Raw genomic sequence first — 25,954 nt, 5'->3', positions numbered from 1 at the left:
CAGTCTTTTTTTTTTTGTATTATTGTGTGTGTATGTGTGTGTGTGTGTGTGTGTGTGTGTGTGTGTGTTTCTGTCTGCCTGTCTGTCTGTCCATTGGCCAGCTTGAGGTGTACCATAACATTGTAGCTAACTTACCCAGTGTATGAGTAGGATTCTAATCTTGGAAAAATACCTGAATTTCTTTGCCTCATCTTCTTCATCTGTAAAATGAAATGAAAATATCACCCTTTTCATAAGATTTTTGAAGATCAAAAATTATTACATTAGAGCATTATAACAATATCAGTTACATATAAAGTACTCAGTACATGTTAGCAAAAACTAATTCCACACCTTTCCCATACTCCCCTGTCAAATGTGACTTGTAAGCTCATAATGGAGATAACCATCTCTTTTTATGTTCTTCATAATGTAAAATACAAGGTATTGAATAAATACTTCTTAAATAAATGAAGATATTTTTATTGATTAATTGAAAATTATATCAGAATAATGTTAACATTTGACTCAAACAAGTAAACTCCAATTGTAACAGTATCTTACATTCATGGATAATTTTGTAGTTTTTAAATTACTTTAAAATACTTCTTTCTGACTTTGTGAGGTAATTGGGTAGATATTATCTCCTTTTTATAAATATAAACATTAAAATGTATAATCTTCAGATAGTTTAATCTTTCCCTCCCTCCCTCCCTCTCTTCCTTTCTTTTCTTTCTTTCTCTTTTTTAGACAGGGTTTTACTACGTAGCCCACACTGGCCCAAACTCACAGTAATCCTTCTGCCTTGGTCTCTCCAGTGCTGGGATTACAGGCATGTGCCACCACACCCATCAGTTTAATCTTTTAAAAAGCTAATATATTATAGTACATAAATTTGAAATGTTTTTCTGAACTTCGAGTCTATTGTTTGTTTCTTTACTTCAACAGGAGTTCAACAAGGTAGATATGGTTGATTCCTACCTTGAGCGAGTACAATGTAGTGTTGGTACTTACATAATATATGTGTTAAAGTATAAGAAGAGAAGCAAGTAGAGATGTAGTCACAGTTATTCTCAGAAACTGTCATTTTATTATTAAATATTCTGTTGATGATATAGAAGTCTATGAAGCCTTTGGATTTCCCCAGATAAAACAATTTGAGTATTAGAAAGGATCAAAGTAATTTAATGTGTCTTTACAATTTTCCCTGTTTCTGTTGTCCTGATTTTAATTTATCATCTCAAAGTATTTGCAAAAGGGTTTTTCTCCTACATGTGCTTTTATTTTAAGTATTAGATCCTCTGGACAAAGCTTATACTGTATACTGGTATACCCTTTATTGTTAAAACTTTGTGTGGTTACATTTTCACAAGAGGAAGAAATCTGAACACAAGGTGTTTATGGATGGTCAACCATGAAGTACTAATGAAACAGAAAACCCTTTCATATTTTAAAAAATCTGGCAGGCTTATAATATTGCCCACGAAAGCCATCTGCCTAAGACAGCTGTGTCTGACTACAGCTTCTGATGTCTTGTGCTACTCTTTCCTTGAGACAGAATTGTTATATAGGTTAGTAACATAGACTTAAGATTGAGATTTCATACAGCAGGTGGACTTGCAGATCAGAAGAAATAGCACTGTAGTAAAGTTAAACATGCCAAAATTTTTCACTAGTAAGAGAATGATACTTGCTGTTCAGGAAACTGATATACTTGTGTATGTGACTATGTAGTCCCAGCAATGTATGGATTGCATCAATCTTCCCCTCCTTGTGGCTTTTAAACAAGAGGTGCTTCTACAATCACTCAGTAACTACCCTCTCACCCAGCTTTATTTTTGACAGACTCCGGCATTGTATTGTATTATATTAATTAGTGATCTGTTTATTGTTATTCTCGACCACTAGAATGTAATCTCCACAAGCTTTTTCACTGGCTTTTTTTCTTCTGTGCCTGGTGTGTAGAAGCTACTTAGTAATCAATAATATTGAATGAATGAATACATGATTGAGTGTATGATATTTTCTATTTGCAATCTTAGAGACAAGGTATAATTTAATCTTCATAGAGAAAAAACTTCAAAATTATTGTTTCTTCTATGTATCATGTAGGATATGAAGGGAGAAATCTACATAGTCATTCCTTATATTACAGTGAAGTCTAGACTCTGAAAATTATGTTCTTAAGTATCTTGATATTCCAAGAATCAGGAATACACAAGCATTTTTCTGAGATGAGGTAAAATGAAGCTAGAGAAAATGCAAATGAAAGACGTCACAGGTTATGTGCTCTGGAAGCAGAGGTTACAGTTTGGTGTATGTTTATTAGAAACAGATGTTAGTGAAAGTGGGTAGAAAGAATCAGGCAAAGAAGTCTGGCTTTGATGCAGGACTTACAAAAAGACCTAGCCAATCTTTCGAGGAGCACTGAAGCAAGTGTTTGCCTGCTTGGCTTAGGTCCCGGAGGCAGGCTTTGCTGGGGAGGTCCTATTTCTAGGTGAAGTGGCTCTTTGCAGGTGAGATAAACAATGAGAGAGCTGACAGCAGGAGGCTGCCCACTGGCCACGTTCCCTGCATCTGGGCAGCAAATCCTTCCTTCAGAGAAGTACTGGTGACCCATCCTCTTTAATACCCCAAGATATCTGAAGCCTATTACTTTGATTTTAAAGATTTGTAAAGAATTACTGTCTACCCATTGGTTAAACTTTTAAATGACTGCCTAAGGAGATCACAACACAAGAGCAGTGTTTCTAAGAACTGAAAAAAGAGAAGGTTCTATGGATGATTAGTGCTTACAGTGATGAAATTTGGGAAGTAGATGCATTTCACAACATTTATTTACTTGACGATTTAAAAAATGTATTTAAGGCCATTCTTGTTGCATAATTTTCCCCTCTAATTTCTTTACTCCAGTTATGATTTTGCCAAACATGAAACTTTTAAAGGAACAACTGCAGTTAATGATGGAATGTGTCATCTTCCAAAATGTCACCTGTAGGTTATTTTTTGAATTTTGACATAGTGTCTCTTAGAATGAATCAATGTTAGGCTGCAAAGGTAGCCCACAAAGTTTCACTTTTCTGCATCTCTAATTCCTGAGTGTCTTAAAATCTGGAATTTACAAAGTCACCCTTAGAGTGATGAGGGGGAGGACGCTAGTGCTGAATTGAAATTAATAGGTGTGGCAGTTAGCGGGATGGTACAACGTTTGGAGCTGGAGGGGTGAAGCAAAGAAGGAGGCTGGAGGCAATGTGAGCCAGGTATGTTGGTCATTTCTCTTTCTTTGTGAACTGTGTCAATCAGGGAGACTGCCCGCACATTTGTGGCTGGTGTGCTGTATTATGAGTGGTCTTTGTAGCTCCCCTCTCCATTGTGAAACTCAACAGAATCAGAGCCACTGTGCTCTAGCAGCATAATGCAGATGTGTCATTCTCTCCAAGTGAAAAAAAGATGAGGGGGCTGTGCGCTCTCTGAATTCTATTTTTAAATGCCCATCACTTCATTTCAAAACATTTTTTTCAAACATGCCATAGATACTACTCTTCCTTGAGATGCTAAATTTGAGGTTTTAGAAACCAAATCCTGAGCGGTACAGCATAAAACTAAGTATCTCAAAAGGTTTAAACACAATTGGTTTTTAATTACTTAGCAAAAACTCATTGTACCAAGACTGAGAGACTTTTTAGCTTAAAAAGCAGAAACTGAAAGGAAGTAACAGTGTGAACTTAAAATAAAAACATCATTTCAGTTTTAGAATATCATCTAGGCAAGTCTGCGATATGGTAATCAAAGAAGAAAAGCGGGGGAGGGGACCTGCTTGGGTTAATACCTTAAATACTTTAAACTTTCTGGATTTTAATATGACTTAGACCTTTCTTCTGGACAAAAATGTTCTTTCTGAGCCATAAAGTCTATAGAAACTGTTTTGAACCATTTGCTCCATAGACTACCATTGGTTCAACTCTTGCTTGAGGAAAGTACTCTTCCTTCTCTCCTGAAGTCCTTGCCTCCAGTCTGTGTTCTGAGAGAAGTGCATGGTTGGCATTTCCTAGGAGAAATTATTAAAATGCCTCACATTTGAGTGTGACAGAACACATTATAACTGAGCAAATGCTTTTATTTCTCTGTAACTAACCTGCACCACCTCTATCAGTTTTACATCTGGAGTTGAATAGGAAATGAGGGATAGAAAAAAATACTGCTTCTCACTGCTCAGAGGACGCTCAAACAGCAGGTTTTGCTGGGTCTGAAAGACAGTTACACTTGATCTTTAGTGTTGCTTTTGAATCCACACTTGAAATAAAAGAAACCTTATTTTCGTCTTGGCTTCATTGTGAGTTAAGCAAGGAATAGGAAGCAAGGGGTTTTTAAAGTCTCTTCCAGACCTTCAAGGTAGGTACTACAACCTCAGTTAAAATCCTGTGTGTCACTAGGCACAGTAAGTTAATTAACCTCTCTGTGACTCTGCTTTCTTATCTGTAACATGGGGACACAGTCCTTCCCAGGCTCATTTTGAGGCTAATACAGTCAAACTTGTGGGATAGTACCTGCTATGGTGTTGATATACAGTATGTACTTCATGCATTCCTAGAGAGTGGCATTCATTACATACATTCTTATGTGCATAGAAAGAAGACTCAATCCCTCACTATTAAAGGTCCTTAGATTATCACCTTTATTTTTTAGTAAGAAACTTACACAGGATATAAGTTATCAAGAAGCTTGCATTTCAGTGTAAATTAGGAAGGCCTAGTGATGTCATGGTTTTATTTTTATAATCTGTCCCAGGGATTATTACTAAAGGACTATTAGACAAAATTTCTCTCATACAAAGTCTCTTCTGTAGAAATGATTGAGGAGAATCTTATGAAAAGTATAAAATATATGTACATTATGAAATATGATTTTTTCAGGTATCATTTGAGAACTGACATTTTGAAAAAAAATAGGCTATATTTCCTGAATCAACAGTAACAGCAGATATTTATTATATAGTTAAGTGTCTTAGATAGGTGCCCAGAATATGTACATGTCTTCAGTCCTTTGTGACCCACATTCTTTAAATCTATCCACCTCTCACAACCTGTCATTGCCACCCACCCTGGCTGTGTTAGTGTTTCTGGTATCTGATTTTCTCCCAGAACATCTTGGTAATCACCATCACTTGTAGATGCTGCCTTTGAAATATGTGTAATACTCATCTATTCAGCTGTCTGTCAAGGCCAGATTCTTTCATTACCTGTTAGACAGTGATGTTCTAGATCTGTGTAGTCTTTCATCCTTCATTCCCACCCCCACCCTTTTCCAAATGTTTTAACTTACTCCTCCCTCTAATTTACCAACACATGATTTTTATCAGTTCATTCTGAGTTCAGTAACTTCCAAGTCTTTTTACTGCTTATAGAGTCATTTACATAGATTAAAAAGCAATAAAATTTTGATCAGTTTTTCTAGATCCTTAGCAATTTAACAACTGTCCACATAGCCAACTCTATCTTCCACAAACCATTTAATTCTATTTAGAGCCTCTCATAGGCTTCCAGACATCTTGTGAGCACATCTCCTCCTATCTTATTCCTCTGTTTTCTTTGCCTTTTATCTAAAATAGCTTCTCACTGTCTCTCTGGCTCTTAAAATTTCAGCTTAAATTCTACTTTCTCCGTGATAACTTCCCCTTATTATATCAGCCCCATTTAATTCAAATAAGGAGAAATTTACAACTCAAAAATCTTTATGAAACATAAATGGGATGCTTCTGCATTTTGTTTTAGTGACTGTTCTTAGACTAGAGCTATCTGTGGCACATTAAAGGCACTAAATCAATATATATTAGGTAAATAAATAAAACCATTGTACCTTGCCTGCAACTCTTCTTTGCCTCTTCTCTGGCTTGGAGGAAAAAATTCACCTTCCTTGACCTAGATTTTAAGATCTCTCATAATATATTTAACTCTTTTTTTTTTTGCTCACCAATATTCACCTAAGTCCCGAGTGTCTCTTATGATTTTTTACAAGCTATATTCATTCCAATTTAAGTATTTTGGCTTATTCTATTTTCCTCACTGGAAATACTGGCTTATCTCTTTTCTACTTTTCTGTATACATCTTTATTTAAATATATTTATTTGGCACTCAGGATCGAACTCAGGACCTTGTGCTTGTGAGGCAGGCAGCAGCACCACTGAGTTAATCCCCGGCCCACTATATACATCTTTATAAGGCTAAATTTAATCTTGCTATTGATTTAAAATGTACTTCTGTCATCCAAACTGTTTAGCACCTGTATAAGCTAGTTTTTGAAAGTTAAACTTAGTTTTACCTACTAATTGAAAATATTTTTTCTTTTTAAAGGTGAAATATGTTCCTTTTTTAAAAGTGCAGGTATAAAAGAGTGAAAAGAAAAATGTAAAAATGTCTTCAAATCTCAGCATTTATTTGGTTTTGTTTCTTTATTTGTTTATTTGGTACTGGGGATCTGACTCGGGTACTTGTGCTTGCAAGGCAGGCAGGGGAACCACTGAGCTAAATCTCCAGCCCAAATCTCAGTATTTAGACATAAACTTTGTACCCTTTTTTTCTTAATCATCTTGAGATTGTGTAGTGTTAACATACTGGAAATTGGATAAAGAAGTTTATGGAATTGTCTGCTGTTTGTGCAGCCTTTTGTAAGTCTGAAAAAAATGTGTGGTACTGACATACAAATAGATCCATGAATAAGTTGAGACCATGAAATAATTCAAATATGTGATGATATTCATATATGAAGAATACAAATCAGGAAAACACCTATCCAGTTAAATGATGGTGGTATGAAAGGCCCTTTGGTAAAAACTCTGGGGTTCCTCTCTTATATATTATGCCTAAGTAAACTTCATATGGATTAAATTTTTTTTAAAATAAACACAAAATAATAAAATCATGGGTAGCAATTTACCTAGCTTCCCTGTTCCTCAAGTTTCTTGCTTTCTAAGTGGGAATAAGACCACTTGATTCATAGTGTTATTGAGCACTTGACCCTTGTGTGAAAAAATCTAGTGCCATGTTTGGTATACGTAATAATGATGACAATAACGGCTGAAATATATTGGGTATTTAGATGCACCATGTATTGTGAAAATCTTTCAAATACATCATCTCATACAATCCTTCTAAGAACTTTTCTGATACTGTTATCCTCACTTCATGGAGACCCTGAAATGTAGAAAGTTTTAGTAACTTGACCAGCAAGTAGGAAGTGGTAGAGGTGGGATTTGGCAAGATCCAAGATTCACCCTTGCAACATTAACACTGTACCATTATGACTGTCAACAACAGCTTAATTCTCTTTTCACTGAGTCGTGGTGTTACTTAATCTTGTTATTTTCAGGTTCATCTCAGAAGGTCTATGACTTAAACACCTCAAAAGAATGTGGTTACTGGTGTAGATGTGAGATTTCCATATGAATTTATACACACATATACTATATATATGAACATAAATTTTATATACATACACATATGTGTATGCTTACCTGGAGGAGAGAGATGTTACCTGCTAGAACAAGATTCTGTACATAGTTTTAAGTATTGCATATTTGACCCTTGAACTGACTTTGAGGGCTGGCTGTCTATTTGAGCCCAAGGTTACTTTATGGAATGGTTAAGAACATTATCTCCAGTTTTTCCTTTGACAGTCTTAGGATCAGTTCCCATCAGTTTCTTTCTTGCTTTTTTTTTTTTTTTTTTTTTTTAACCTAAGACCAAATTCTGCTCACATTAAGTGACCTCAGAAACTTCCTAATATGTTGTAAAAGTCTTTGCAGGCAGGGATTGAATCCTTTTATCTTTCCAAACCTAGCACAGTACTTGGATTCTTACCTTGAATGTTGTAAGAGCTTAACAAATTAAACATGAGACCACTAGATAGCATGTGTCTTATTGAGCTTCAGCAGCAGTAGCTGAAAAGTTCCCAAAATCTGGGCTTGATCTTAGTTAATGTGGTTTCAGAGAGGGTTTTTGTCAGGATAATATAAAATTTTAATTAAATGAAAATAGCAGTTTATTTCCCTTTTCCTAATAGCCCCACATAAAATGCCATTTATTAAATGTATAAACAATTCTGGCTTTCTTAAAGTATCATAACCAAGACATAGTACATAGTTTTAAAATTATTTTTATTTCATATAGGGCTTGCTTAGTTATTGTTTCTAGTTGTTAGGCATTAAGAATTTTTGAGTGAGGAACAAAGTTATGAAATAGAGGTGCAAACATGGAAGTAGAGACCATAAGAGTTTGAATAAGTTAATAGTGTTCTATGAAGCCCACTGTCATTTTGCCCTTACTTCATTTAGTAACTACACTATTTCGATCAATATTTTTATTTATTTATTTATTCATTCATTCATTTATTTTTTTTTGGTACTGGGGATTTAACTCAGGTCCTTGCTTTTGTGAGGCAGGCACAATGCCATTGAGCTAAATCCCTGTCCTCCACCAATATTTCAAATAGAGCCTATAATTCAATGAAACTTTTTGCGTTCCTACATTAAATCATTTTAGGACATTAGAAGTAGGAGTTAGCAAATCATTGCTACACATTTGATCTTGGCCAAAAGGCCAAGTGAGAAGTGATAGCAAGTCATTGCTAAAGAGAACCAAATAATAAGCTAATAAGGATAAGAGGAACTTACTGAAAAGCCCAAATATAAAAACAAGTAGCTCATGTATTAGGATGTCATAATGCAGCATTTGACCTTTCTGTATCCTACTAACTCAGGTCCTGGGTCTTCTTCACACAGGACCACTTTAAACACATTTTCCTTTGTGAAAATTAGAGACTTAATCCTTATTCCTGAGTAAAAATTTTGAGTATATTGACAACTAGAACAGTCTTGGATCCAGTCCTGAAAAAGGGTCTCTTTGGACCTTGTTTGTTGATTTTGAGCTGTACCCTTGTAAGGTGGGGAAAGGTGGAGTGATAAATCAGACATCGCTAGCTCTGGGACTTAATAGCATCTAGTTTCAACTCACCTAAATTGTGGCTTCTTAACCAAATTTTACTTTTAGATTAGTAACCAGGGCATGTACATTCTATTAGGAATCACACAAACGTGCTGCTGAGAGGGCATACCTTGGTTCAGCCTGGCTCTGAGATCAGGAGCAAGCTGGTGTATACTCACATGTGGCCCAGTTTTCAAGGGTTCACATATTTACATATGCCTCTCTACTACCACCCCCAGTAGTCTATCCTGCTTGGTGTAGAAACTGAACCACTCAGAATTGGATCTTCGGCAGCCTATGAGGTGTACTCAGATGTGCCTTTGAGTGTGTACATGGCCTGCCTCTTCAGTAATGGATGCCAGTGTAGATGTACATGACAGACCTTTCCTATTGCTTTAGGTTTCAGCAGGGAAACTCAGTATCTCCTTTCCTGCCATCATATACATTCTCATGTCCACTTTGTGGGTGTTATAATCCCCTCCCCAGCTATTTTGATCTTGTGTTATGCTTGATTCACTTTAGAAGTGCATGGCATTCTGTGAAGTACTTAATTCAATGTTTCTATATTTAAATGAGCACTTTAATGTCTAAAATAGAAACTTGGGCTTTTTTCATTTATATTTTCCACATTTTACATAATGTTTGTACTCCTTTATACTTCAAGGTTTTTCCTAAATGGAATGTCATTTTAATATTTAGACCATATATTATAAGGTATAAAAACATACTAGTTATCTGTCCTCACATACTGTTTAGAAGTATGCAGTTCCCTGAATCTCTGAACAAAAAGTAGTTTATGTGCTCCCTTAGTCTGAGTCCTCCTGAGACTTGCTAACATAAGCTGGAACATAGAAAGTTCTTACATCACTAGCACCCCCAGAGTCTCAGTCTGGAGAGATCTCAGTCTCCCACCAAAATACAGATCCCAATATAAGTTAATCTAGTTTCAATTCACCTAAAATGTATTAGGCTGGGTTGGAAAGATTAATCTAACTAATTTAAGAAACATCTTTTAGTTTCATAAATTCACATTGAAAAATGTAATTCACTATGAAGTTTACATAGCCTTTTATTTTTGCATTTTGTATTTTGGAGCATTTCAAACTTAACAATTAGAAGGGGATAATGAATATTTGCATATCATTGCCTGGTTTCAATATTTATTAATATTTTGTCAATTGTGTTTTATTCAAAGTTTTCCTTCTCTTTTCCTTAGCTCCATAGTATTTTAACATAAATTTCAAACATGTCAATCCATCTGTAAATATTCACACTTATTTCTGTCTTGTAAGGCCTTTTTTAACCATAATATTCATGCCACATTATACCTATAAAATTTATTTCCTAATAGCTAGTACTTGCCCATCTTTACATTTTCCTAATTGTCTCAAAAATATCTTTTTACCAATTAGCTGTTCAAATGATAATTCATGTAAGGTTCATGTATTGTGTTTGGCTGTTTATCCCTCTTGGGTCTCTTTTCTATATAAATATTTATATATTTTTCTTTAGATTTGGTTGTAATTCATCAAGGAGGTTTAAAGGGAAACATTGATAACAAAATGAATGCCTTAGGCTTTGTCTTTAAATCATTAATTTGTACATTCGCTACATTTTCAAATACATAAATATTTAATGCTGAAATGCGAAAGGCTAGAAAAACTAGAGGAAAAAAGATTTTCCATTTGAGATTCAAAAACAGTCATCAATTAATTTTATTACTCAAGGGTAGAAACCAAATGTAGACATTTTGCCCCCATCCTGTTTGAGTTCGAGTATGTCCATATTAAATTACATTTTAATAATACTATACTATAATTTGACCTAACCAAAACATCACTTTATGAATATAAAATTTGTAAATAATGAGGTCTTTGCTTCTGAGATTTTATCTTTTTGTCTTTCACATTTTGGATATGTGCTTCTGTATAATAAATTCAAATGAAACAATACTTTCTTACCAAACATGAGTACTTATATTTCTCTACTGTTAGCAACTAATATACCTAAATGGCATGTTCATTTGATAGTATTGCCTTAAGTTCAGTCTAATGGCTGAGAAGTATTTTCCTTTGTAAAATAGTTGAACTAAATATTTACTTCATTCTTAATGCTTATTTTTCCATTCTAGCAAGTTGGTGCATGATTTTCTTTCAACATGGGTAGGAGTACAGAAAAGAACTTATACTGCCACTACAGTTTTAACACTACCATCCTCAATTTAAATTGTGCAGTGCTGCTAAAATGCCTCAAGATTTTACCATTTCTTTTTATAAACTCTCAGTCTTATGATATCTTTCCCTTCTTAGGACATGAGCGAGTCTGCCAAACAAGAAGATATTTTGGAATCTACGACAGATGCTGCAGAATGGAGTCTAGAAGTTGAACGTGTACTACCACAGCTGAAAGTCACGATTAGGACTGACAATAAGGTATCAAAAAGAAAACACATTTTGTTTAAAAAAAATTTTTGAAGGCAGTTTTAGAGTGGGTGTACTCCACATAACACAAATTGGAGAAGGGTGGTAGGGTTCAGTTTCCAGTGTGTTGTTTTAGATATTTTTTAAATTGTTAAATGAATAAATACTGTATTACAGCCCAAAAAGTAAAAAATTTCTTTGAAAGAATGGTTTGGAACACATCATGTTTCATTAGGATATTTCTTCAATATGTTTCAATATATTTTCTTGGAAATCATACTTTCTTGAAGTAAATAAGAATTCCATGACTATACCACCTGATTAGAGTTAAAAGATGGCTTAGAACTCTGCTGAATAGCAAATCAAAAGCAACAGGTTGCCTTAATCTATTCAGTACATATGACCAAAAGTTACATATGAAGAAGACAATCAAGAAACTATATTTTTTTAAAACAAGAAACCATATGTAGTAGGATTTAGGGATTAAGCCAAATGAGCTTACTATTGTATCAAGTTTCTGCTTTCATTTTCACTTATATTTGTATAAATAATGATTTAGGACAAGCCAATAGGGGACTAGACAATGCTGTTCTCATTAGCAGAATAATAACCTCTACAAAGATTTTTTAAAATTAAAGCAGAGTATTCTTATTCTTAGAGGATGAACATAAACCCCTGGAATTGTGGGAACAAGATTCTACAGAAGCTCAGCACTCTGAAGAATGTGTTCTGTCTTTCCTGCATGATTACTAGTTTCAGAGTATCTTGGGAGCTAATTCATTCCTAGAATGTATTCCAGAGAAGGCAAGAAGTAGCCTGTGCTAGAACAGTGTGAAAATACAAGGAGGAAAGGGTTGTTAGTAGAGTATAAACAACTATGCAACAAATTCTATCCAAGATAAGTGGACAAATCCTGCAGCCTGTTTACTATATATCTACCCAGTCATTATGGAGAAAACAGCTATTATTTAACTATTTTGGAGATAAATTCATTTTTAATATCTCATATGTGAATACATATTAATATATGAAAGATCTCTGCGAGAAGTTTTAATTTCCAAAAAAGTGATTGTTTTGCAAAAAATATAATTTCTAAGTCTTTGTTTTTGCCAGAGCAAATTCTGTTTATAAAATTTAAAATCACTATTACTATGGTTCTTGTTAGAACAACCTGTTAAAATAATTCTGTAGTTGGGAACTCTGGAGCACAGTTTAGTCTCAGAAGGAAGCAAGTATAACTTGTTTACTTGTTACTAGATAACCTGTTGAATTCAAACATCTCATTTAGAGCCTAATAGGGAAATTTTTGGTTTCTATTTTAGGACAATCATTTATTTCCTCATAACAAAATAACTTAAGAAAGGCTATACATATAATTGAAAGCATATACTGAACAGTTTTACAAAGCTATATACAAATCAAATTTTGTAATAGACCTGTATTGCAGCATTCAAAATTCTGAGTTTGTGGAGAAACAGTGTTCTGATTTGGGAAAGAATTAACTAATTGAAAATATGACTCATTCTCATTCCATGGTTTAATCTTGTGAGGATATACTATTCCAAAGAAATTACACAATCAAGTTTATGGCAGCATTCCAAAATATCAGAAAATGTTCTTTCTTTCGGTATTTTTTAGAATATTCAGATATCATTTTGAATTTAGATTTTTATGGTAAAACACTGATCTAAAGTCATAACTTTAAGAATTCTTCTCTAGGCAATTTTTAGTCTTTTTCAAGGATTTTGCAAACTTTTTCTAAGCCTTTCAGATGAGAAGTGAGACTTTATTGTCCATTCGTTATTTGGCTTACTTAAAGAAAATAAAATACATTTGCTTGAAAAAATGAGGGGGTAATGAATAGAGAAATAAAAATAAAATGAGGCTCCATATGAGGCTATTTCTCATAGACTTATGTTATAATCAGAAGCCAACTCTACGCTATGGTAAACCCCATCCTACCTCAGCTCCTGACTATTAAAATCACAACCTCTCCTTTACTTTTGGCCAACACAATGATCTTTATAATGGCCACTGTATAGAATATTTAGAAATTTCCACTTTGTGTTTAAGAGGAAAAAAATAAATTAATTATTTTGGGATCATTGCTTATGTTTTGCTGGTCACCATTGGATTATACTTTTAAATAGTTTACAGGTTGTGAGAAATAAGCAATAAAGGTCCTCATTATTTAAATCCATTATGAATTTCTTTAAAATGGTTTTTCATGAGTAGTAAATAATCCCATACTTATGTGGCATTGAATCGAATACTTGTTTTGCTTTTTTCTCTCACCAGCTCAATTTATTCCTTCAGTGCTTCCTAACAGGGAATTACCAAAAAAGGAAAATTTTCTTTTGTTATTCTTTTTTAATTATTTTTAATTATTATAATATGTGTGCTTTGATAAGATCCTATCATATATCAATATTTTATTTTGTATATTCTCCATAATGTTGCAGTCAAGTTTTTATTACTAAACTAGCTTAGCTCTATTGTCTGGCACCATTTGCTTCTGTTGCCAATGTTTAAAGAATCTAAACTAATTTTAATATTAGCTTAAACAAAATAGAGAGGCAAGTATGTTGCCAAAAATACAAATAATATTCTACACAACTGAAGATAAAAGGGTTTTTGTTGTATGCTGATTTCAATGGACTACATTAGTAATTCCCTTTGTAGTGTTGGTTATAAAGAATGCTCCCGTTGATTACTTCTAGGGTAATTGTATACCCAGAGACCAACTCAGTTCTGTCCCAAATTAGGATAATATGTCTGAAGACACAGAAGTTCTACCCAGAGAGTCAGTATACAATGAGACTCTGGTAATGCCTGTGTTATGACCAGATGGACGAGACTCAGCAGTTCCTTAGTCTGAGAGTACTTGAACCAAAATCCACATTGGTGCTCCCAAACACCATCTAAGAGGATTGTTGGCGTACTATAATTCTAAATTTTGTCTTTTCTGTCCCACCTTCTCTGTATTTTTTCTCATTTCTTTTATTCTTTTCTCAGTTTTTATTATTTTTCAAAAATTATTCTTTAAAACATACAGTAGTGCCTCACAATTTCTCTCGTATATTTAAAGCTAAACTACAGCAAATAACATCTGTAATTAGACTGGGCTTAGACCCACAACTGGTTAAGAATATCTAAACTCTGAATCTTTAAAATACAATTTTGCCATTAATTATAAAAAAAAATGTATAACCAGTGTTTCAAGGAGAAAAGAGCAGGCAATATGCTGTGAATTAAAAGGTAGTGAATACCTATTGGTCTGTTCTGAGTCTCTTATTTATTGAGCCTACCCCACGTACCTTCACTTGACCCCAAGTTAGGAGAGAAAAGCAGGCAATATGCTGTGAATTAAAAGGTAGTGAATACCTATTGGTCTGTTCTGAGTCTCTTATTTATTGAGCCTACCCCACGTACCTTCACTTGACCCCAAGTTCATTCTCACACAAGTTGTTTACTGTGTGACTTACTGCAAGTTACTTTAGCTCACTGTTCATCCTTTTCCTGATCTGTAAAATGGAGCTTTTTCTCAGTTGTGGAGTTTCAATACTGTTAGTTAATATGTAGTAAATGTTAAATATTGTACATTATTATTGTATTCTATTTTTAACCCTTTAATATTTTGTGCCTAAATCAAAATTCAGGAAGAATTTATAAGATTTCCGTAGAAATGATTCCATCATTTAAGGAATATTTAGACATCAGCTTTATATTCTTACATGGGGCTGCAATCAGATTCATAGAACTATTACTCTGATTACTCTTTCTAGTTTTTTCCCTAGTAAATGTACATATACTATGATAATAGTAATAACTGGCATTTACTAATGTGTTACACACTGATTTTAGCATTTCATGTGTAGTAACTCACTTAACCCTTTCTACCACCCTGTGAAATGTAAGTATCTCTTACCACAAATGAGAAACCTGAAACAGAGACATTAAGGACTTTACCTTCATAAGCAACAGATGTGGTGTTTGAGATAACAACCCAGGCTTTTGTCCAATCAGAGACAGTGTAACAGATGATTAAAATCTAAATTGTGGACCTGCATTGCTTGTGTAAAGCTTGGCTGTAGCAATAAATAGTTATTAGATTCTGTGGGCAAGTTACTCAAATGGTCTATACCTCACTTTTCCTCTCTATAAAGTATTATTAAAATATCTCCCACAGTGAGAGTTTTTAAAGGATTGAACAACTAAACATACCTAAAGCACTTAGAATGGTGTCAGAAGAATCACTTATGGAAGGCTGACCCATGTGTGCTTCTTTTTTTCCTCATTGAGTTTATTGGTGCTTTTTAGGTATACAGTACAGTTAGTTACATTCATCATTGGGATCTTGTACCTTCACATGACAGGTCTTGGTTCTCATTTTTTCCTCATACCCCTGCCCTCCTTTCACCCCCCCCTTCCCTATTTATACAGTGAAATGATGTATGATCAAAGTATGTTTTATATATGTAGGTCTTTGCCAGAATGAAACTCATTAATCTGTATAACCAATAAAAACGTGGAAAAATCACTTCATAAGCATTTTTATACATTGTTAAAAATTGTAAATAGTGACTTAAATGGCTATCTATACTTCGTGAAAGTTATCATGAGTACCCAGCTGACTGCCAGAGAGGAGCTGGTTTGGCCAAGATAATAAGCAGGTTAGAGTTAGACCAGGAAGCCTAGGATCAAGATGAAGAGGGAGGACGGAGTTACACCAGAGCTGGAGATTAAAATACAAGCAAGCATAAAAAGCTTACGGTCTGACAGAACAGACCAACAGTACAAAATGAATCATGCCAGTGAGTCATTTTAGAGAAATAAGTGGTAATTGAAGGTAAAAGTGCCATTGAAAAGTAAAACATGGAAGACAGGAAGCAAAAATGAATTAAATAGAAAATTAGATTTAGGAATTTTCTAACTCATTGCTACAAGAGTGTACAGGCAGGTCAACCTATAGGTTGTAGCTGCCATTACTTTGTTGTTTTGTTTTGTTTTGTTTTGTTTCCCGTTTGTTTGAGTTCTCTTTCCAGGTACTTTATGGCAGTTACTGAAAGACAATAGTTCCCCCATGATTGAAAAGTTTTAAATTCCATGATAACATTTATTATATTTTTAAGTTAATCATTTGGCAGTTGCTGAATTAAATATAATGATAATTAAAGCTGAGCTAACAAAGAATTCTACATGTCTATTATTGATGAGGAAATAGAAGATATGGGTGAATATTCATATAGATTTTTCACTTTGGGTATTATTTTGAATGTGCAAATAAAAAACACTGTTTCTTTTTTAAATTAATTTTATTGGTACATTTTAGGTATACAATATAATGACATTCATGATTGGAAATTTGTACCTTTACATAATCTATCTTGGATCTTGTTTTTTCCCCATTCCCCTGCCTTCCCTTCAACCCCTCCCTCCCTCCCCATTTACAAAGACTTTGTTTCCATTTTTCCATTTTCTCATATTAATTCCATTCCTTTCTTTCCTTTCCCCTAACCTAACCACTTCCCCTTCCCCTTCACCCCTTTCTTCCTATTTCACATTATCTATTATAACTTTTAGTCCTTATTTACACTTTCAGTTTATCACACCAGAGAAACTATTCAGTATTTACACATGTGCATCCTATTTATTTCACTTATGAGTATCACCTCAATGTGCATCCATCCAATTAGCTATAAATTACTCTAATTTCTCATTTTTATGGCTGAGTAGTACTCCATTTTATTTTTAAAAACATTTTCTACTTCCAGTCTCCAGTTGATAGGCAGTTGGGCTGTTTCCAAGTTTTAGCTATTACAAACTGTGCTGCTATGAACATGGATGCACATATATCACTGTGGTATGATTCTTTTAATTCATTGGGGAAGAGACCCAGCAGAGGAACAGCTGGGTAAAATGGGACTTCCTAGTTCTTTAAGGTATCTCCATACTGATTTCCACAGTAGTTGCACCAGTCTGCACTCCCACCAGCAGTGGAGCAGTGTTCCTCTTTCTGCACAGCCCTGCCAGCAATTGTTATTGGTTGATTTCATGATAGCAGCCATTGTTAATGGGGGTGAGGTGGAATCTCAGTGTTTTCATTTGTATCTTTCAAATGACTAGTGTTGTTGAACATTTTTTATATGTGCATTTGCTATTTCTACTTCTTTGAGAAATGTCTGTTCATTTCAGGTGCCCATTTTTGGATTGGGTCTTTAAATTTGGGAGGTCTGATTTTTTTAGGTTCTTTGTTTTCTAGACAGTAGACCTTTGTCTGAGGAACAGCTGGTGAAAACTTTTTCCCACATTATAGGTTGTCTTTTCACACTGTTGGTGATTTCTCTTGCTGTGCAGAAGGTTTTGCATAAGAAGAGATCCCACTTGTTGATTGTGCTAGTTCACATGCTACTGAGGATTTGTTCATAAAATCATTTCTTATGCCGTTGTCTTTGAGATTTCTACCTAACTTATCTTCCAGCAAGTTTAATGTTTCTGTTTTAATATTTATATATTTAATCCACTTCAATTTTAATTTAGTGCATGGTGAGAGATATAGGTCTAGTTTTAATCTTTGGCAAGTTGAAACCCAGTTTTTCCAGCATTTATTAAAGAGGCTATCTTTCCTCCAGTGGCTCCTTTGTCGAAGATGAGGTGGCTGAGTGTATCTGGAATTATTTCTGCATAATCTGTTCCACTGGTCCTCAAGTCTGTCTCTGCCATGCTGTTTTTATCACTGTAGATCTGTAGCATAGTTTCAAGTTGGGAATTGAGATATCCCCTACCTTGTTTTTTTTTTTTTTTTTTTTTTTTTTTTTTCCAGTACTAGGGATCGAACTCGGGACGTTGTGCTTGTGAGGCAGGCAGCAGAACCACTAAGCTAAACACCTGGCAACCTTTTCTTTTTTTTTTTCCTCATTGAGTTTATTGGTACATTTTAGGTATACAGTACAGTTACATTCATTATTGGGATCTTGTACCTTTACATGACAGGTCTTGGTTCTCATTTTTTCCCCTTGTCCCTGCCCTCCCTTTACCCCCTCCTCCCCTCCCCATTTACAAGCATTTTATTTCCATTTTTTCATTTTCTTCTATTTGTTTCTTTTCCCTTATTACCTTTGCCCTACCCTGCAACCTTGTCTTTATTGCCTAGAATTGCTTTTGCTATTCTAGGTCTCTTCTTGTTCCAAATGAATTTTTGGATTGTTTTCTCAAGGTCTGTGAAATATGCTGCTGGGATTTTAATTGGGATTGCATTGAATCTATATATCAGTTTTGGAAATATGGCCATTTTCACTATATTGGTTCTTCCTACGTAGGAGCAAGGGATGTCTGTCCATTTTCTGATATTATCTTCAATCTTTTTTTTTAGAGTGTTATAGTTTTCAGGGTAGAGGTCTTTAATTTCTTTTGTTAGGTTGATTCCTAGGTATTTCAACTTTTTGTATGCTATTGTGAAAGGAATTGTTTGTCCCATTTCTCTCTCAGTGAATCTGTTTTTAGTGTACAGGAAAGCTATTCATTGTTCTCTGTTGACCCTGTATGCAGCTACTTTACTGAATTTGGTTATTAAGTGTAGAAGAATTTTGGAGTAGTTCTTGAGGACTTCTATATAGCCTATCATGTCTGCAAATGATGACAGTTTGACTTGTTCATTTCCTATCTTTATTCCTTTTATTTCTTTCTCTTGTCTAATTGTTGTGGCTAATATTTCCAAAGCTATATTGAACAAGTGGTGATAGTGCACATTCTTATCTTGTTCCTGATTTTAGTGTGAAGGATTTCAGTTTTTGACCATTTAATATGTTTTACTGTTGGTTTTTCATAGATGGCTTTTTATCAGGTTGAGATAGAGATGGTCTATTCCAATTTTTAAAGGTTTTTATCATGAATGCATGTTGGATTTTGTTGAATGCTTTTTCTGCATCTATTGAGATGATCATATGGTTTTTGTCCTTGGCTCTATTAATATAGTGTATTACATTTATTGATTTGCATATGTTGAGCCATCCCTGCATCCCTGGGATGAATCCCGATTGGTCTGGGTGTAAGATTTTCTTAATGATCTTCTGCATTCTATTTGCCAATATCTTATTAAGAATTTTTGCATCTATATTCAGTAGTGAAATTGGCCTATATTTCTCTTTTTTTTTTTTTTCCATTGAATCTTTCTCTGCTTTTGGGATTAAGGTGATGCTTGCTTCCAGCAATGAATTTGGGAGTATTGCTTCCCTTTCAATTTCATTGAAGAATTTAAATAGTAGTGGCAGTAGTTCCTCTCTAAATGTCTTGTAGAATTCAACCGTGACACCATCACAGCCCAGGCTTTTCTTAGTTGATAAGTTTTTAATTATGTTTTCAATTTCTTTGGTTGGTAGTGGGTTCTTTAGAATTTTTAGGTCTTTGTTCATCAACTTTGATAATTCATATGTATCTAGAAATCTGTCCATTTCTTCTGTGTTTTCAATCTTATTTTCCTAATATGAGTAGTCACTGCTATGAATTTCCCTTGTAAAACTGCTTTTAATGTGTCCCATAGATTTCTGTATGTTGTATTGTAATTATTATTTAATTGTAGAAACTGATTTCTTCTTTAATTTCTTCTGTAACCCATTGGTTATTCAGAAGTGTGTTGTTCATGGGCCGGGGATTTAGCTCAGCAGTTCGGTGGCCTGCCTCGCAAGCGCAAGGACCCGAGTTCAATCCCCAGTACCACAAAAAAAAAAAAAAAAAACAGAAGTGTGTTATTCAGTTTCCATGTGTTTATTAAATTCTTGCAGTTTCTTTTGCCGTTGATCCAATTTCATCACACTAGCATCTGATAATATACAGGGAATAACTTCAATTCCTTTGCACTTACTTAAACATGTTCTGTGAGTGAGTGTGTGATTTATTTTGGAGCTCAAAAGAATGTGTATTCTGATTTTATGGGTTGGAACATTCTAAACATCTGTTCATTTGTTCAAGAGTTTCATTGAGTCATAGTATTTTGTTATTTATTTTCTGTCTAGTTGATCTATCTATTTGTGACAGTGGAATGTTAAGGTCTCCCACTACTATTGTGTTAGTGCTTATGTGATTTTTTCAGTCTGTTAGTGTTTGTTTTATATAGTTGGGCACACTAGTGTTTGTTGCATATATATTTATGATTGTCATCTCTTCCTCTTGGATTGTTCCCTTTACAAGGATGTAGTGTCCTTCTTTGACTCTCTTAATCAGTGTTGGTTTGAAATCCACTTGATCTGCAAAGAGGAGAGCTACTCCTGCTTTTTGGGGGGTTCCTGTCTCATGGAGTATTGTTTTCCACCCTTTAACTTTCAGTCTATGAGTTTATTTTTTTTTTGTATGCATATTGTTGGATCTTGCTTCTTGATCCATTCTTACATTCTTTTAATTAATGAATTAAGACCATTAACATTGATGGTTATAGCTGATAATGTATTGACTTATCCTTATGACTTTTTCTTTTTGTTAGATTCTCCCCCTTTGCATTTAATTTCTTGTCGTGCCTAATGGATTCATTCTGCTGGGTTTACTGGGGTTGTGATCCTTGTTGTCTTTTCCTAGGATATTAAAATTTTTGAAGTGCTTGTTTGGTATTTCTGAAGTTCCTAAGGTACTCTTTGTCATGAAAGTATCTTATTTCTCCATTAGTTTTGAAAGAATAGTTTTGCAGGGTACATCAATCAGGGTTGGAGGTTGTTTTCCTTTAAACCTTGAAATACATCACTCCAAGAACTTGCCTTGAGGGTTTGTGTTGAGAAGTCTGCTGTGATTCTGATGGGCTTTCCTTTGTATGTGATTTGTTTCTTTTCTCCAACTGCTTGTAGAATTTTGTTTTTCTGTTTGGTTCTTCTTGCCTTGAGGCTTTGTGTTGAGAAGTCTGCTGTGATTCTGATGGCCTTTCCTTTGTATGTGATTTGTTTCTTTTCTCCAACTGCTTGTAGAATTGTATTCTTCTGTTTGGTTCCTTGAATCTTAAGAATTATATGCTTATGTGTTTTGTTTTGTTTTTTTTAATCATGAACTAGTTAGAGTCCTGTATGCCTCACGTATCTGTATGTCAAGTTCTTTTCCCCTACTTGGGAAGTTTTCTACCATTACTTCTGTAAACATTTTTTTAAATGTCATCTGCACTCTCTCCTGTTTCTGCATTGACTCTGATCAATCTCATGTTATTCTTCTTTGCATCATCGTCATCTAGCAACTGCTGGCTTGAGTTTTCGTGATCCCCTATTTTTAAGATTTTTTTTCTTTTCCTGGTCACTAATTGCAATCCTGTCTTCTCTGTCTGAAATTTTGTCCTCACATTGGCTCATTCTGCTATGTAAACTTTCAGTGGAGTCTTTAATCTACTGGAAATCTGTGTGCATCTGTTTTATGAATTCCATTTGTTTCCTTTGTTCGGTTTTCATCATGTTCCTCAGCTCCTCTATTTATTTATCTGTGTCTACTCTAGATTTATTAATCGTGTCTTGCACTATGAGCACAATGTATTGTTATCTGAGAAATTATTTCTAATTTCATTTTTTCCAGATCCTCTTTCATTGCCAGTTCATGGAGTACAGGTGGTTGAGTATCAGATTGTTCCATTTTGTTTCCCTTTGGGATTGCCTTAGTTTATCTGTAAATCTGGTTTTGAGACTTGCTTACATGTCTTCTCATTTCAACATATTCAGCCTGCTATGCCTTTGTTGGTGCAAATTTTTGGTCACCCAGTGGTCTTCCATTCTTTGCAAGCCCCAAGCGGCCTTTTCTCTGCTGCTCATCAGTACACCAACACCAGTTCCTGGGTTCGAAATAGTTGCCTTCTGAATACTTGAGCTGACCTGTTTTCTGGGCAGGGTTGTGGCTGGGGTCTGTGTACACTTGGGATAGTATCTAGGTGTACCTCTGGCTGGGGCCTCTATGTAGCTGTTGTCTGGGAGGGCCTTTGGCTGGGGCTGTGCACCCCAGTCCCTGGTGTCTGAGCAGCTTTCTGACTAGGGTCTCTGCCCACTTATCTATGGTATGGGGCAGGCTTCTGGCTGTTGCTGGTGCACCTGTGCAGCTCTTTTCTGTGTGGGCCTTTGGCTTGAGCCTGTGGGGTCGAGCAGGGCCCTGACTGGATCTGTTTGCATCCAGGCTGCTCTGGTCCACACCAATGCTCACTGGGATGTGGGCTTACTGATTGTATCAGAGCAGGCCTCTGGCTACTGCTGGTGCACCTGTAAAACTCTTTTCTGGGTGGGCCTTTGGCTTGAGCATGTGTACCCAAGCTGCTGGGGCTGGGGTGGGGCCCTGGCTGTATCTGCCTGTAGCCACACTGCTCTGGTCCACACCGTTGCTCACCAGGACCTCAAATAATACTGTTTCTTAAGGAAAAATATTATATTGTCTTGAGTTTTCTTTATACTCTAAAAAGATAAAGATTTTACTTTCTTGAAAAAAGTAGAGACTATTCAAATGAGTATAAGCAAAGGCTCTTTATTTGAAATTTGCTATGGGAATAGAATTAACTACCATCACTTGCATTTGTCAAAGACTAAAAGGCAGGAGAGAAATTTTTGAAAAAATTATGTTAGCAGAGCAAAGGGGGGGCTTCTGGTATGTTCAAATATGACTGGAAATCTGATAGTGGACTGAACCAAAAGTAAAGGATACTGTATGATTGGTTGGTTAGGGGAAGATATTTGGTTTTCTCTAAATGTTGATCCTAAGTTTGAAGTGGATGCCCAGCAAGAGCAGGGAAGCTGGCCATCACCAAATAAGTTCTAAGTATCTGGTGCTGATTGTTACAGAGGTTATGATTTGGCAACTGGTGTGAGTCCAAACTCTGTCTGTGTTTGGGCCAGCATTGTCTGCTGTGCATTCATATATTCAATCTCTCAACTCTGTTCATGACCTAAAGGAAAGTGGCTACTTAAAATCATCAGTGCTATTAACAACAGAATTATTTCCATAGTTTCTTTTTTTTAACCACAGTAGAAAGCAAGTAAACATTAATCTTTGTTCTTATTCCCAGAAATAAGGAAGAGCAGAAAGAGTAGAATCAGGCCTTAACACAAGCCTTTTTCAGTTGTGCAGTATTTACTGTAAAAGATTGTACATTTTAATGATTTAATATTAGGTATTTAATGCAATAAACAAATGTTCTAACATCCTTTAATGCCTTGTGGATGTTGTAATTAAATTTTTGATTAATCATTTAAATAGATTTTTTTCAAATTATGATTAAATGTTCCTTGTTTTTTTTCTTAAGAGGTAGTTGGGTAGATACCCGCTTCATTCCACTAAAATATCTGTAGTGATTATGTAAATCTTCAGGTTTGTTACAAGGAATTTAGATATAAAGTTTACTTTTTAAAGGCTGTGGGAGTATTATAGCATGTATTTCTAATTATTTAAAACCTTTAATTCATTGAACTGCTTTTTTTATCTCCTTTCCTCAGTGTGACTATTCAGAGTGCAACTATAAAAAGAACCTTAAATTTTAAATTAAACTCCAGGCAACTGGATTTTGTTTTAACGTAAATAAACCATATAGGTGTTGCCTTGGGTAATTTACAGCAGAAAACATTTTAGGAAGAGTCATTGTTCTAAGGATAAAATTATTGCAATAGTCTTGAGCCCTTGGGCTCTCAGGTCACTGTGAGAGCTAAAATCTAAGAGGGAGGAGAGAGGCCTCCTTTAATCAGCAGATTGAATTCCATTTAAATGAACCTGGAGGGACCACAAAATTGCTATATTAAATCTCAGCCTCTTCAAATTGGGAGCCAAATCCTGCAGAAAGTTACAAGGGCAGGTTTTCTCTCTGTTTATTGTTGTAGACAAATCTGTATCATGAAGCAATACAGAGTAGTTCTCTCATTCCAGAGCACTAGGGAAAGTAACTTGCTTTGACCACCTGGCATCACAGTGTTTCAATGCAGTGTAAGGAGATGTTAATAAAATTTAGCTTTTCTAAATATTTCTGACCTTCAGGGATTTAAAAATTGTTACAGTTTGAGAATACAGAGCAATTCATTAAGATTTATATTCTGGTTGTTGGATAAGACACAGTAATAGGATTCGTGCATCTGTGAGCCAAAAGGTATAATATGTTTTGTGGGTTAGATAGAATACAAGCATATATTTTATTTATATAATAGTTATTAAAATAGGATTCTCCCTGTTGTTTTAATAATGGGGAAGCAACATTTCTAATGCTTATTGGTTTTCTGGTAAACAGAGCTTCTGTTAAGAAATATTAATGTAATTTAAAGAAAACTATAAAGCACCAAATTAAAAGAATGAGCTGCTACAATTACCAGTAACAAATGTAAATAAAGGTGGCAATAAGTTGATCTCCATGAGGTTTCACGCAGGAGGAATAGTGCCAATTACTGTCACAAATGTTTGTAATTGTATCTATTGCTGTGAGACAATAAATGATTTTTTAATATAGCAGGACCATAAATGTACATGCTGCTGTTGTTTAAACAAAATACAATTTTCTTCAAATTTATCCTTGAAACACCTGCTATAATCAAAAAGAGGTGAATGCTATCAAAATAAACTGCCTAAATTAACTAGAAATACATACATTTTTAGAGCAGCCTGCATGATTGCTCAACTGTCACATCATCTCAGAATGAAGGAAAATACTCACTGACAGACTTTTACAGCAGGCTCTCTTTAAAGGTGTCCTACGCAAAACAGAACATTCATTTGGCCTGCTGTGTATATTTTAAATAAGGTGTTATTTTGTGGATTTAAAGTTGTATTTCCAAGGACATCTGTTTTTTTTTTTTTTTTCTGGTTTCTTTCGTGTGAGTCATGGATAGATATCAGGGTTCTAGGAGAAAATACTATGCTTAAAATTAATACTTTAAAAATAACAGCAGAGAGGTGGAGAAAAACTCAGCCATCCTTAAGCAACTGGAAAAGATTGTTAGTTACTTCTGTCACAGTCTTGCTGAACATTCAGCGTATTCTTTGTTTAAAGATAGCTGATGATGCTTCCTATTTACCATGAGTGAGATAAATGTTTCCACTGTATGGAGAAAGGTTCCATTTATCACAAATTGAAATACGAGAACAAGTATTTTTGCTTTAGAGATTACCATCAGCTATAACCTAGGAGCATCAGGAGTGGTGGCAGATTTCAAGGAAATAACCAATAAAGACTACATGTTCTGCAGAGAAAAGTAACTAATCCCTCCTTAACTGATACACCTTGAATAGACATTTATGATTGAGAGCAGTGAATTAATACATATTGATTATAATTAAAATGTCTAGACTACCTAAATATTTCATTATTGTAAAGTATGATTTAATGTCTCCTTTAAATTACTTAATATAACATATGAATTGAAGCAAAAACCATTTGTCATGGACATTCCTACCAAATAGACTTTTTATTGATTTGACTCATTTTTTTCAGTCACCATATTAGCATATTTGCACTGTCACTGTGTTTTATTTAAAATTTTCTAATGTCTGGACAAATTTATCCAAATGGTTTGTATCCCATTATATTTTATTCTGTTTCCTTATACCAAAGTAACAAACTCACTTTCTTTCTTTCTTTTTTTTTTTTTTTTTTTTTTTGT

General features: G+C 34.7%; 1 protein-coding gene and 1 long non-coding RNA gene across 3 annotated transcripts in view; one reads left to right on the top strand and one right to left on the bottom strand.

Annotated features, from left to right (window-relative positions):
• Positions 1 to 25,954, bottom strand: part of LOC104866274 — a 133,541-nt gene that overhangs the window by 1,811 nt on the left and 105,776 nt on the right. The window contains exon 4 of the long non-coding RNA XR_004518822.1: positions 136 to 200. This is a non-coding gene — a long non-coding RNA (uncharacterized LOC104866274). The remainder of the gene's footprint in view (positions 1 to 135; positions 201 to 25,954) is intronic.
• Positions 1 to 25,954, top strand: part of Ift57 (intraflagellar transport 57) — a 67,408-nt gene that overhangs the window by 18,934 nt on the left and 22,520 nt on the right. For both annotated transcript variants that reach the window (XM_033768180.1, XM_010630158.3), the window contains exon 6: positions 11,268 to 11,390. In XM_033768180.1, coding sequence (XP_033624071.1) covers positions 11,268 to 11,390 — 123 coding nt within the window. The remainder of the gene's footprint in view (positions 1 to 11,267; positions 11,391 to 25,954) is intronic.

The sequence above is a fragment of the Fukomys damarensis genome, unplaced genomic scaffold, assembly GCF_012274545.1.
Source record: "Fukomys damarensis isolate Sample0158 unplaced genomic scaffold, DMR_v1.0_HiC HiC_scaffold_24, whole genome shotgun sequence".
NCBI lineage: Eukaryota > Metazoa > Chordata > Mammalia > Rodentia > Bathyergidae > Fukomys > Fukomys damarensis.
This window is presented reverse-complemented; position numbering and strand designations above follow the sequence as displayed.